Source organism: Melanaphis sacchari, unplaced genomic scaffold (assembly GCF_002803265.2).
Source record: "Melanaphis sacchari strain LSU unplaced genomic scaffold, SCAv2.0 Contig27_pilon_pilon, whole genome shotgun sequence".
Classification (NCBI taxonomy): domain Eukaryota; kingdom Metazoa; phylum Arthropoda; class Insecta; order Hemiptera; family Aphididae; genus Melanaphis; species Melanaphis sacchari.
The window spans coordinates 2,669,788-2,684,567 of NW_020271152.1; the positions used below are offsets into that span (position 1 = coordinate 2,669,788).

Genomic DNA, 14,780 nt, shown 5'->3' on the forward strand with positions numbered 1-14,780 from the left:
TATTACAATCATAAACAAATGTTGTTAAAATTATAGATACATAGAACAGTGTTTTCTATTTATTTTTATTAAAAGCGTAGTTTGGATCCAATAAATACTTGGAAAACTCTGATATATCAGTAACACCGCGTACTTCCTTTTCTAGTAATGGAAGCTTAGTAACATGGAAATCAAGATACAAATCATTTATCTAAAACAAAAGTTAATAATAAAAAATTATTTAATAATGTAAAAACTAATATTGTATTTATTATATAAGAAATAACCTGTTCTAAATAGGTGCGCTGTAACGCTCGTCTGGAAGAACACTTTTTACAACTAGGATCTGAATCTCCATTGTTAATGTACAATTGATTAACAATAATATTATGAGTGTCAATTTCATTTTTGGTTAATTCTTGGATAAGCCTTTCTGTTTCATACAATGACAAAAATTCAGCAATACATACACAAACAAATGTGGTTTGATCCTAAAACAAAATCGTTTTAAATCTATTTTGATTATTTTAAAAATATTTTATAATTACTTACAGGATTTTTGAATTGTTGATTAACAGTTTTAATAGTAGCTAACATTTCTTCAAGTTTTTGTGAAATATCATCTACATTAACACCAGCTCCAAAAAGCATACTCATTTGATTTAGGTAAGGGCCTATTCTATTTTTCAATTCCAAAATTTTTCCTAAAGCTTTTTCCATCATTAAAGGAAATGTTAGTAATCTTAAAGTATGCCCAGTAGGAGCTGTGTCAAATACAACAACTGAAAAGTTCATGCTCTTAACCAACCTAAAATCACAAATATGAAAAAGGTAATGTTATCTTGATAATATTCTATTAGTATTAAGTAGTTACAAGCATATGACATAATTTAAAAATGATACTTTAAATTTAAATACAATAAATATTGTATTAAAAATAAAACCTATTCTGAGTAAAATAAGATTTTATTCAAATAAGTTATATCTGTTTACAATCCTTACATCATAGTTAATAAGAAGAAACTGAATTTATACTCATTTAAATATTTTCTAAGATTATATGTGTAATATGCTAAGTAAAAAATGTATTTAACCTACATTGAGATTGTAAATAATAACTTTTTTACAGTACACATTTTAAAAATATTTATTTATTTATTGAGAATACGGGCTGGTAACATGTAAGATATTAAAATATTTAAATGACTTTTACATTTTTTTGCAATTCAATCTTTGAACATATTTTGGTATTTAAAAAGTTATAATAAAAAATAAATTTTATGTATTTAATTAGTTTATGCGATGTTTTCATGTACAGGGTGCGGCATAATGGACTCCCACATTTCCGAAGCGAATTAAAAAAAAACAATGCAAGATAAAGAAAAAAAAATTTTATTTTTAAAAACTATATTATATAAGGTTTTTTTTAAATTATTTTTTAAAAATTATATCGTCTAAATGATTGCCTTGACAAGCAACGCACATATGGAGCCGTTCTCGAAAGTTTTCCGTCACTTTTGCCAGCATATTGAATGGAATCGTGGAGATTTCTTGACGGATGGCCTTTTTTAGTTCTTCAATGGTTCTTGGTCGATGTTTGAAAACTTCAGCTTTGAGGTTTCCCCATAAGAAATAATCACATGGGCTCAAATCAAGGGAGCAGGGAGGCCATGTAATGTTTTCCCTTAAGGAGATCAAGCGACCAGGAAACATTTTTTGCAATACAGCACGAGAACAACGGGCTGTATGAGCTGTGGCTCCATCCTGTTGAAACCAGAAGACATCATTATTTTTGTACTCTTCGATTTTCGGGCGTAAAAAGTTCTCCAACATTTCACAGTACTGGTTGGAAGTCACAGTAAAATGTTTCCTGGTCGCTTGATCTCCTTAAGGGAAAACATTACATTGTCTCCCTGCTCCCCTGATTTGAGCCCATGTGATTATTTCTTATAGGGAAACCTCAAAGCTGAAGTTTTCAAACATCGACCAAGAACCATTGAAGAACTAAAAAAGGCCATCCGTCAAGAAATCTCCGCGATTCCATTCAATATGCTGGCAAAAGTGACAGAAAACTTTCAAGAACGGCTCCATATGTGCGTTGCTCGTCAAGGCAATCATTTAGACGATATAATTTTTAAAAAATAATTTAAAAAAAACCTTATATAATATAGTTTTTAAAAATAAAATTTTTTTTCTTTATCTTGCATTGTTTTTTTTTTTCATTCACTTCGGAAATTTAGGAGTCCATTATGCTGCACCCTGTATAAATCTTTCTATTTATTGATAACCACTACCATACTGAGCAAATATGATGGTCATTTCAAAATAATTACTTTATATACATATTTAAGTAAATAATTTGGAAATACATTTATATCATAACTGAATTAATAAATATATATTTTTATATATTTTGAGGATATAAACATAATAAATTTATTTTTGTGCTGACAAATATTTAATATTTATAATATGTGGAACATAACTCACGTGCATTATTGAATCAATAAAAAAAATTGTATTTTTGATTATTCAGTAATACATAATTACTTATTTCCTATTTAAATATCCAGTTTTAAGTAATAATGCTTTATAAATTATAAGCCTAATATATATTTTATTTACTGTGCAATTTAAATATTTACAATATTGCAATAGCACATGTTTTGAGTAAATTAAAAGTAAATGGTACATTTATATTTAAAATAATTACATCAGAGTAATATTTAGTCTGTATTTACTTACTTCATTACTTGAGCATAACTCATTGACTCATCAATACCTGGAAATGCTCCTATAATGTCTTGTATAATACTTTTACCTAACCGCATTGTATCAGATTCATCATCACCTCCAAATAAATTTTCATTTTCACTCTGGACATCGGGATCAACTTCCTAAGTAATAGATTTAAAAAATTTATTTTTATTTATATTTTTTAGAATACAAATTCTCCATTTTAAAATGCTTACCATAGCAAATAAATTATTGAAACCTACAACTTTAGTAGGTGCTTTGGTAAATCGTTGTCCAAAAGCATCAGATATATTGTGTGCTGGATCAGTTGATAATAGAAGTACTGATTCACGAACTTTAGCTAATTGAATAGCCAAGCTACAACTGAAATTATTTTTTAAAAATTAATTCGCAATTTATTAGTATAATCAATAATCATCAATAAATTATAAAATAAGCAAAATCAATGATACACTTTACTATGCAATATTTACCTGCAAGTAGTCTTACCAACACCTCCTTTTCCACCGACGAAGATCCATTTTAAACTACTCTGACTAATTACATTTTGTAGAGAAGGTTCAAGTTGTTCTTCATCCATAACATCGGTACTATCCATTTTTAGAAATGTTATTAAAGTTTAAAGTAATATATAAAAAGTCAGTTTAATATTTTATTTGAAGTAAAGGTTTGAAAAGTTTGAAGCAAAAAAAATTAAATTAAACTCTTGAATTAAACAATTTCACTGTAGTTACTTTACATAGACTAGGTTGTAGGCAAACGACAAACAAGATAGACTTAGAAAGTCATAAACTCAGAAACATTGCCAAATGCTTATCAGTTATTATTATTTAAGAAACGTCATGATTTATGTTATCAATAGATATGTGACGATCGTACTCAGAGTATAAAGCTTATGGATCGTACAATATTTTACCACCAAGTATACAATGGAAAACTGCGCGCTCCAGTGATTAATTTATGCATTATAGGCCGTATAACAATATTATAACTAGGGTTAGGATTTTTATGACTTTTGCATATTATTTCTTTTATAAAATAGTTTTAAATTCATTAGTAATTAATTACTAATTTATCTGTAGTCTGAAAGCTAATATATATAAATGGAAATCGCGAATACATCTACTGGACAAAGTTGAACATTCAGGAAATATCTTAGCCCTTAGACGTTAAACCCAATTACGGTGAATTAATTGTCGATTTATCTTAAGAGTAACAGCATTTTTGAATTGTCCTACTGTAATTAACATTCTGACACCGCGATCGTGTTGAATGACTACAATAAAATAAATATTGGTAACATTATTTCATGACCACATAAAAATCAGCTATTATTTCACTTACCATCTTTATTCATACCTATAAAAACTCAAAATCTATAATTTCAAAGTTTGCAAGCTCGACACTGATTCCAATACGTTTTGTTAACCGAACATATACTTTTTTATTTTGATTTGGTTATTATTGACTATTATGCCAAAAAGATTTACGCTCAACTTTTATATTAGGTAATAAAATCTTGTTAGGGAACCTTGTATTACATTTTAGTTTATTGAGCAAACTTTATTTAATCGAAAAAAAATCCGAAAACTTATTATGCTTTATTTTCTACAATTCAAAAAGAAAATGTTTTGAAATTTATACTATGTATAAAACATTTTAATATAAACATTTAACATTTAATGAAAATTTCAAGTATTTATTCGTTTTTGAATTGCAACTAAGTGTGAGCAAGTATATTGGTGAATCATCAGCCCTGTATAGTGTAAACCTTTTATGTATTAAAATTTATAAGTAATAACAATTATAATTTATAAATTTATAACAAAACACGTTTTGACACGAATATGATTTTTAAAATATTTTCATTTTAAATTTTGATTTGCTTATCAATCAGAAAACTATATTAAAATACATTGTATTATATTATGTAAATTTAACAGTATAAAATATTCATTATATAATAATATAAATAATTGAATACAATTTTAAATTATATGCTATATTTTTTCATATTAAAATATTATAATTATAATAGTGAGATGAGCTTTAAAATTGACGGTTATCTACAATTCTAAGTTTGTAAAAACACTTAGGTAATAATATGTACTTAATAAATGCAATATTAATTACACCACTAGTGAATATTTATTTAGTTATGAATCCTCATGTCTTCAACTATTAACAAAGAACGTAGGTATTTAATGTAATTAATAAAATGTTTTTAAGTTACAAATAGATTATCTCATTTTGTATAAATAGTATTATTAAGCAACTAAATAATACTATGTAATAAATAATAATATATTAATAGGTATATTAGTTAATACGAGTATACTAATTATTAGTAATATACTAAGTATAAACTTACCATCAATTTTTCCATTATAGAAAATTAAATTTAAAAGAGTCACGATAAGTCGATAACGGACAAAGCAAATTTATGAAATAATGTACCAAGTTTGTTTTTAATTAAGACAGTCTCGTTTTTCGATTCTTTGTTCCGCAATCCCGGCAGAATCTTTGGTAACTTAAATATCCTGTTATCAGAAAGAAAGATAAAAAAAATCACTTTCTGTTGAAGAATAATTTTTAATACCTAAATATCGGATAACAAATGTATTATAAATAACTGAAGTAGTGTAAAAAGAGGAGTTCTGATGCCACCACCACTAGATTAGATGACATCCTAAGTGTAGAACCCCCTTTTTACACTACTAACTGATAGTCAAGAAATATTGCTTTTTTTTAAAATTTTATATTACTTATTAGTGTTACTTAGTAATACATATATTTATAGTAATTTCAAATCTGTAGATGAAAATCAACAAATAGATTACTATGGAATCAAAAATAATAACGATAACCTATAGTTAAAATCACAGTTGAAAAAAAGTTAATTATATTGGAATATTGCTTAACAACACCTGAAATACCTAACGTAGGTAGTTTCAAGATGAATGGTAAAATATTAATATAGCAAAAACATTATGGAAACTGACAGGAAAGTAAGAACGGCAGCTAATTACTATAGAAAAAACGTACTAAGAAAATATTTCCAGATTTGGAAAAAATATTCTGATCACAAGCAATGTTTAATAAATAAAATAATACAAATACCAAGCAATAGTTATTTTGGTTCAAAGGTACATAATTATCTATTTATAGATGTAATTTATATTTGGTATACCAGCGGTCCTTAACTTTTTGTAGATCGCGGACCCCTGATCAAAGATTTTTAGAAATCACGAACCCCCTCACCAATTTTTTTCCGAATACTTTTCTTTTACAATACGTCACGTATTGATGTATGTTATGTGTTAAGGTTGGCGCGGAGCTCCGATATGAATATCACGAACCCCCAGGGGACCGCGGACCACAGGTTAAGAACCACTGTATTATACTATATTATGATAAAAAATAAATAAAAATAATCAATTTTAAACTAAATATTTTTATTATAATCAAAAATAAAATTATTTTTAAGCCGATTGTACCGTTTAATTATAAAATACTAGACTTGAGGAAGAACGATAATGACCAAAAGGAAAAAGAAGTTGCGTATGTCAATATTATTAGTACAAACAAACATTTAGATAATGAAATAAAAGAGGAAACGATAAAACTCAGGTATAATTTTAAAAATATATTTTATATTTATATATGTAGAACAGAAATATTAAAATTTATAATATGTAGATATATAAAACAAATATTAGCTATATTTATTATTTTATTATTTTTTATAATTAATAATTTTTAATAACTTTTTAATTTTGTGTTTGTAATTTGTAATTGATTTTAAGTATAGTAAGTTATTAAACCTACAAACATTTATTTTTAGGCATTTTATTTTAGAGAGTCTATGGAAAAAGTATAATTTATTTCTAATAAACAAACGATATAATAGAACACGAAATGAAAAAATTACCGTTGAACAAAAGTATAATAAATTTTCTAAAAAGAATATTATTAAAGTATATTGTGCGTTATTATTATTCAAAACTATGTGGAAAATATGGTACAGGTATTCCAATATAAATGAAAAGAAAAAGTGATCACCATATTTATTATAAATTTTTAATTGCCTACTTATAAACCAATGAAACATACATAAAATATTTTGTATTACCTATGAATAAATGTTAATTTTTTTTATTTGAACTTAAACATTTGATTCGTCTCACGTCTGCGTTGATCTGGTAAGTCACGAGAGTCGAACAAATCTTTTTTTTGTCTAAGAGTGGTGGTTAACAGAAACCATCGTTTTCGGTAAACTGCAATGCTTGTATTTTGTGCTTGCAAGTTGCAATTGCTAGGGACTTTGTCACGATTTTTTTCTTCTTGTCACAATTTAGTCTCATAGATATTTTATTGGGCATTTTACCCAAGTCATCTGACGTGGTTTTTAATAGTAAATTGAATCTAGTTTATATTTTTCCTAATATATCCATTAAATATAGATGAATAAAATTATTAAATTTTATTAAAATTTTTATAATTTAGAATTAATTAGTTTATTTGCTTTTTTCATTACCTATATATTTGTGTTTTACAAGTTATCTGGTTTTTCATTCCTTGGCACAGTTTTTTTTTTATGAATTAAAATTAAAATTTATTCTAAACACAAACAACATTATATATATATTCGTCGTGGAAATAAATAGCAATTAGTGTTTTTTTCAATGTATTAATTTGCGTCTCTGTCTCATAATTGTATCAGCATTTTTATAATAAATTATTTGCTATATTCAAAAAGGTTGAATGTTTTATATATAAAGAGTTCATTTTATTAATTCCCTATTGTATATACTATATTATCACGCTGGACGTTGGTGCACTGACGAAGGTTTTCCAACTCGATGCCTAATATTTCAACTATGTCTAAGTCCAACTCAAAATATAATTCAGATTGAGCCAAATAACCCACAAATCTTATCGGTGTGTTAAATAATTATTTCTCTATTGCGCTAAAAATACATTAAATTATGTTTCTTATAGTTTTTTTAAATGTTTATATCAGTTGCCCTGACTGCTCAAAAGCCTTGTTTAAATAATTGAATTTCCGATCAAAAGATCGTGTTTCTCAATAGAATAAATCGAGTCATAATGCCTGGACTGGATGTGGAAACCTATGATTTATCTGGGCCGCTAGAAAAACATTACACTTCGATACTGAATATCATTGGGATGACATTATTATAAAGCTGCTGACAACAGTAATAGAGCGCCCCTAGCTTTGTTAGTTCTCACAAAGCCAGAATAATAGATCAAATTTATATAAAATGTCAATAAACAAGGATATCAATGGTCACACCATGAAAACCATTTCATTTCATGATAATACAGAGACAGTGTATAAAATCGAGATGAAGAAATACCATCTACCGGTCTACATCATCGGATCAAACGTGGTCACAAAACTTGAACCATCGTAAGTTATGTTAAGTACGGTCGTTTATTTGCTAGAAATATAAATTTGACTTCAAATTTTATTGTTTAGTGAAAAACCTGAAGCGACGTCTTTATCGGTTATTTGTTATTCGTATACGTAAGTCGTAAGTACGTACTACGCAAAATTTTTCCATCACTATCATATGGAAAATCTAGTTAAATACACCGTTACCTATAACCTTAATATCTAATAAAAAATAATTTTTTGATTTCTTAGTAGTTTTTTTATATAAGTTCATAACTGTATAAAAAAAACTACGTATTAAGATTGAAAATGAAGTATTTTAACTTGCAATAGTGTATGTGTTATATATATAAATATATTCTATATATGTATAAGAATTCACTTATAGTTAATTTTAAACCAATACAAATTAGGTAGTATTTAAATATATATAATGTATAGTATGCTAATATTTGTAAACAATAGTATTATATACATGTAGTATATGTATTCATGCTCTTTAAATATGTATCAATAATATACTTAAAAGTTAAAAGTGGACACAGAATCAAACATTTCTATCTTAAAATGTCATATTGACCAGGAGAACAATTTTATGTTTCAAACTGTTACAATAATTTAATAGTTTATTAGTTTGTAGTTAATTATTACTGTTTTAAAATTCAATATCATAGTATTATATTATACTTATATACATATATACTTGACAATACGAAGTATACCTAAATTATCTTATTATTATGTATAATGTATCTACTGCTTACAAAATATTATATAGATATCTCTGCGAAACGGTTTTTATTGCAGTAGTATTATTAAGTACGATTTTATTAATAATAAAATGAAGTTAGGTACCTACTAATTATATACCTATTTTATATAACCTCATTCAGATTATATACTTATATCATTTTATGGTATTCTTGCTACATTCAAATAAAAATTAAATAATACGATTTAAATTTCCGTTGGCTCACTAATAAAATTCCATGTACTCGTAAAATGTACTTACAGTCCGACAATGTCTTTTTAACGAGGGCATTTTAAACGTGGGTGGTCGTTCATTTTACTTAGGTAGCGTTAGTCTAAATCAACCGAATATTTTCATTGCGTACACATTTCCCTGAAATTCAATACCAAAACTGTCACTTTGAACATTTCACACGATTTAAAGTATAGATATCTACTATATGAATAACAAGATATACTGTTGGATTATCCATGTTATAATATTGTACTGATTTTATCCTTTTTTTTTTTTTTAATTTTAAGATAATATTACACGTTATTATACATTTCGTTTTAGGTATAATATTATAGATACCTGTATGAAGTTTGTGTTACATGTGTAATAATTAAATTACATTGCTATAATATTATTATAACCAATATAACCATTATTTTAAATTGTTCATTATTATATTCATTGACTTTTTATACTTTTATCGGTATAAATTTGTAATTACAATTTATACGAGTTTATGTACATATTTTATACGACAATTTACATAATAATACAACTGTAACTAATGGCTAAAGAATAGGTACCTATACATAATATTATTATATTGATATATTTTAATTACTCGTATTTATAAATTATACTTGTATTTTGGATATCTACTACACAAACACAAGGGTTAATATATAAAGTTGGTAATTATTATACTACGTTAGGTATTATTATTTTAATCAGACAGTTGATTTATATAGCGAATAGCAACTTTTGCTGTTTTTTATAATTTTCTTGATAAATTATGTATATATTTATATACCTACCTAATAAAATCTAAATTATTTAATATATTTTACCTCTATAATCTTGCATTTTTCGATTTACATATTATCTGCTCTATTATGTACATCTTGTATAACGTTTACAGCGTTTAAAATGTGATCTATATAAATTTTCAAGTTTACGTATCTACCATGGCGATTGTTTTAGTTTCCTATTAGAAATTTTAATGCATATTATGAATCATGATGATTGCATATAGGAATAGACGAATCAGAATTTATTTAAGTTCACAGGGGTTGGGGTTTGTTGTATCGTATTTTATCGATTTTCACTTTTATATACCAGTTTATTTTTAATTTTTCCGAGGGCAAGGAATGTCTACGGATAAAGTGAATATAATTTTTACTCATTTAATTAATAAACATAATTGTTTATGAGGTAAAATATTGTAAGACATTCAAATTTAATTGTACATTTAAATTTTTTAATGCCATCGTAAATTCTAGATCATGCTGTCGTAAACGGCACATAATTGGAATCCGCAACACACCCGCCCGAGTTCGTTTACACGAATAATCTTTAGTATAATCTTAAATTCATCGTCACGCCCAACCACATTTCGTGTAACCACCGTGTACAGTTAGTTGCGTTCACGGAAGGTGTCGGGCGCTCGACAAAGAGGCAATTATTTTAATTTTTTGTCAAAAAAATCTTCGCGCAAGTGGACGACGAGGGTAGAAAAAATTCACGGATATCCGGTCGACGAGAACGTTGAATTTCCCAGGGCCTGGAGATGTCACTGACGTCAGAGCCGAGTTTTAGCGAAGCGTTAAAATGCCATCATCAATGATGTATACCTACCTATAACAACTCTGTACACGATATGTAATACACCGATGAGTTATCGTGTTATTATTTACAACGATAATAATAATTATTAATAATAACGGCAAAATCGTGAACATTCCCCGGAAACGACAACAACGATATTTACCCCACAGGTACCTACACAGAAATGTCGGCCGATTTGGGCGAACGTGCCCCTGTCGGGCCGGGTACACCTATTGTAATACATCCATACGTGTCTGTATAATTTATATATATATATATATTAATTAAAAAAGGAGAGTGGTGCTCGACGGGCGACGGCGTCCGTCAGTGGTGGCGGCGGCCGGGCGGTGGCGTCGTCGTCGTCTTCGAGAAGGATAGTACGTCCTATCGTGCGGCGGCAGTTGTGACGGTGCGGAGTGCTGGCCGGAGGATCGGCGGCGGGGCCCACCCACGGTGCCCCGTGCCACACAAGTAGACGACACCGAGGACCACACGCGCGCGCGCGCGCCTCAGCTATCCGACAACGTACGGTCCCGCGTGCGTGCGCTCCGGTACCCTACTCTTCGGCCCGCACACCCGACCCATCGCCGCCATCCCAACGGCTGACGAATAACGTATACTCACACACGCACACGTACAACGACTGACAACTGTTGTAGAGGATATCGTACGTGTATATCTATAAAATAATAATAATAACGCTCGTACGTACGTGGTGGTGGTGTATAATAATATTATATATGTGTATAATATATCCGTGTCAACTCGACTAAACGACGACGACGCCAACTTAATCGTCTATTATTATTATTATTATTATTATTATGGTATGTTCAAATGTATATAATTGTTCGTTGTGCGTATAGAATAGTTTATTACTATTAATTTTTTTTTTTTTTTCCCCCCGTTCCACGTAATATAATAATATTATAATGTTATAACGTAGGCACGAGACGTCGATCTCGCGTTCTACGGTCTACGACGGGCAATAACTGCGTCCGCCGCCGCCGCCGCCGCCATAATATATCGTATAATATTATATTATATTTATTATTATTGCATTACAAACGACGTTACGCAGCGCGCGCGGCCGCAAGAGTAGTGTGCAACGGGCGTCATAAAAATTCGGACTGTACCCGCGCGCGCGACTCTGCGGACGTAGGTACGCGAATTGCACATGGGTGGGTAGAAGGATACAGGAGAGACGTGCGCGTGAATAGTAAATAACGATGGCGTGCGATTCGACGTGTGCGTGTGCGCGTATGCTGCTCGCGCGTCATTAGTGGCCTATTATACGCCGCCGGACCTCGCGGGTGTTTTAATCGAAGTCGCACAACATAATAATAATAATAATAATAATAATATGCTTACACAGAGACGACGTGTCCGTCGCGTGTGTCCAGTTCTGCACACGACGACGGGTTGCACATGCGTAAGCGTATGGCGCTTTAATTCTTAATAATAATAATAATAATAATAATAATAATAATGATGATGTGTAATAGACGCATGTGAAGTAGGTAGGTATACAATATAATTTACAGTAATTATTATAATATTTTGATTTTTCATCGTAAGTGCATAGTAGTTGTTATAGGAATCAACATCATTGCCGTTGCGTTAGTATATGATAAAGATCTCTCCGTCGAGTGTACGTTTATAAATACCTATATTAAAAAATATATATCCTATTATTTTGTATAAAATATAAAAACACGAGAATTACAGTTTTGATGAGCAAAACAAAAGTGTAGTCTATTATTTAAATAATAATAATAATAATAATAATAATAATAATAAAAAAAATTTAAAAACACGTGCAAAAGTTAGAGGCATCTCGCACCTATTACAAATTAAATGAGGAAGCATTTTGTCTGCGGTAGTAAGACACCATATATTTTTATTAATACATGATGAAAATGATATGAATTACTAAAAAATATAGCTACTCTTATTGATATTAATTGCATAATTGCATGTATCATAAACTGCATTACAAAAAAGACAAATGAACTACAAGATTGAATGTTACGAAACTAAATAACCAAGTCAAACCTTTATTTTATAACTGAAAAATAGGAAAACTATATTCAATTTACTTTCAGGTTTGTAAAAGAGAAGTATTTATAAATATTTAACGGTGGGCTGAGTGTAGAAGTCTGACTTATCTATAAGCCATAAGATAGATATTACTATAATAAGAAAATATATTGGAAAAATAGTCCTAAAGTGACAAATGCTCCTATAATGATTTCGTAAGGTTAAGTCTTGAACATAAAAATAGTAATTTAGTAATTATAGTATTTATTTTTATAAAAATATCATTCAAGATAAGAAAAACAGGTATATAGCATAATATGTCCTACTGATTGTCTAAATGATAAGCCGAATAAAAAAATTGTTTTTTAGTTAAGTAGGTACTATTACAGAAAAAATACTATATAATCATAAAATTGTAAAATATAAATTATAAACACTATAATATATACTTATACAAACTTCAAGTTATATAACCATCAATTTTAAAAAGTATTTTAAAAATTATATTTATTTTTTTAAAAAATTTTTTATGAATATAAATTGTAATATAATATTATGCAAATTAGATGTCAGTTTGTGTCTGAAAAATGTATAATACGTTATATAGTATTCGATTGAATTCACGTGAATTTTAATTTTGTTTACTGCTATAGGTACTCTTGTCGCTTTTTATCACTTAAACAAATTCGTCCAATTTATTAAGTATTTTTTTAATATATACATTTTTGAAATATTTAGAATTATTCGACTAAAAAACTATAATTTCTAAATTATTTTTCAAACAGCTATAGTATATTCATCATAAACCATTAATAACTAACCAGTATTTTAACATCCTAATTTAACATAAAAACAATTAATTACTCGAAAATAGTTGAAGAGAAAAAACAAGTTATTTCTACTACAATATAATTACTTTTAATTAGTATATTTACATTTTATAAAATACATTAAAGCAATAAGGCGTGTTATAATATGTTTTCTAAGCTACCTCGCATGCTAATGCATTTCATATAAAATAGAAATAACATTTTTAAATAAGTTATAATAAATATATTGTAATCAAACAGCAACCTTTAAATAGCCTTTATATGGTATCTTCAATATTAGAAAAATAGTATTGATATTTAATAACTATTATATTTTATTTTTCATCTGTTCAGACCATGACAAATACATACGTCTACGTAAAAATATGTATGAATGATAACTCTGTAACGCACGAAAAGTAATTTAACAATTGAATTCCTCTAACTGTATTCTTAATAATTTAATCGGCTTTCCAAAGATAACTCTTATGATTTAGGTTTATCACATTGGTATCTATTTGTTAAGTTTTAGTGTTAATATTTTTTAATTTTACTTTAATTACTTCATAGGGGTATGCAAGATTTTGACGACAACATGTAAACAATAATATATTTCTTATAACATTTTTGTATTTTTCGTTGACACTTTGTACTATTATATAGATACCTATAGGACATAGGCTATAGTAGTGGTTCCCAACCTTTTTAGTTGTGCGGACCACCAATTTTGTAAAAAGATCTTTGAGGCCCACCAATATACGTAAGCACACGCACACATACATATAAACATACGGCAGTTATTAGAAATAAAATAATTTTGACAACACTTGACCTTTCGACAGCAAACGAACTTCACAGTGAAGTAGAAGCTGTTTGTGTTCACTGCTCATTTCATCACACAAAACACTTAAAAGTCTGGAGTTTTTAGGCCTTGCTTTAATAAAGTTGACGATTTTAACTGCATCATCAAGAGTTTTTTGAGACACTCATCCAAACCTTTAATTGAAAAAGCTTCTCTATGTATGCTACAACGTGTCCATTGAACCAAGGGAGCAATACTAACCTAACTCTGGCAATTAATCCGGTATGAATTCCAGCATAGCACGTGCCTCATCAGTTGTCAAACCTACACACTTAGACAAATCTACATCGTTCTCTTTTATAAAACAGATTTGAAAATGTATTCACTAGTGCATGATAAATACGA

The 14,780-nt window shown here is 28.3% G+C and overlaps 1 protein-coding gene across 1 annotated transcript; it reads right to left on the bottom strand.

The window, feature by feature from the left end:
* LOC112595420 (ATPase ASNA1 homolog) lies at window positions 1-3,581 on the bottom strand. The gene is made up of 6 exons (XM_025340622.1): window positions 3,210-3,581; window positions 2,952-3,099; window positions 2,725-2,876; window positions 532-787; window positions 267-470; window positions 1-190 (listed from the first exon to the last, which is right to left on the bottom strand). Exons 1-6 carry the CDS (start codon window positions 3,332-3,334, stop codon window positions 56-58), a joined length of 1,020 nt encoding a protein of 339 aa, XP_025196407.1. The 5' UTR covers window positions 3,335-3,581; the 3' UTR covers window positions 1-55.
* Between the last annotated feature and the right edge of the window lie 11,199 nt (window positions 3,582-14,780).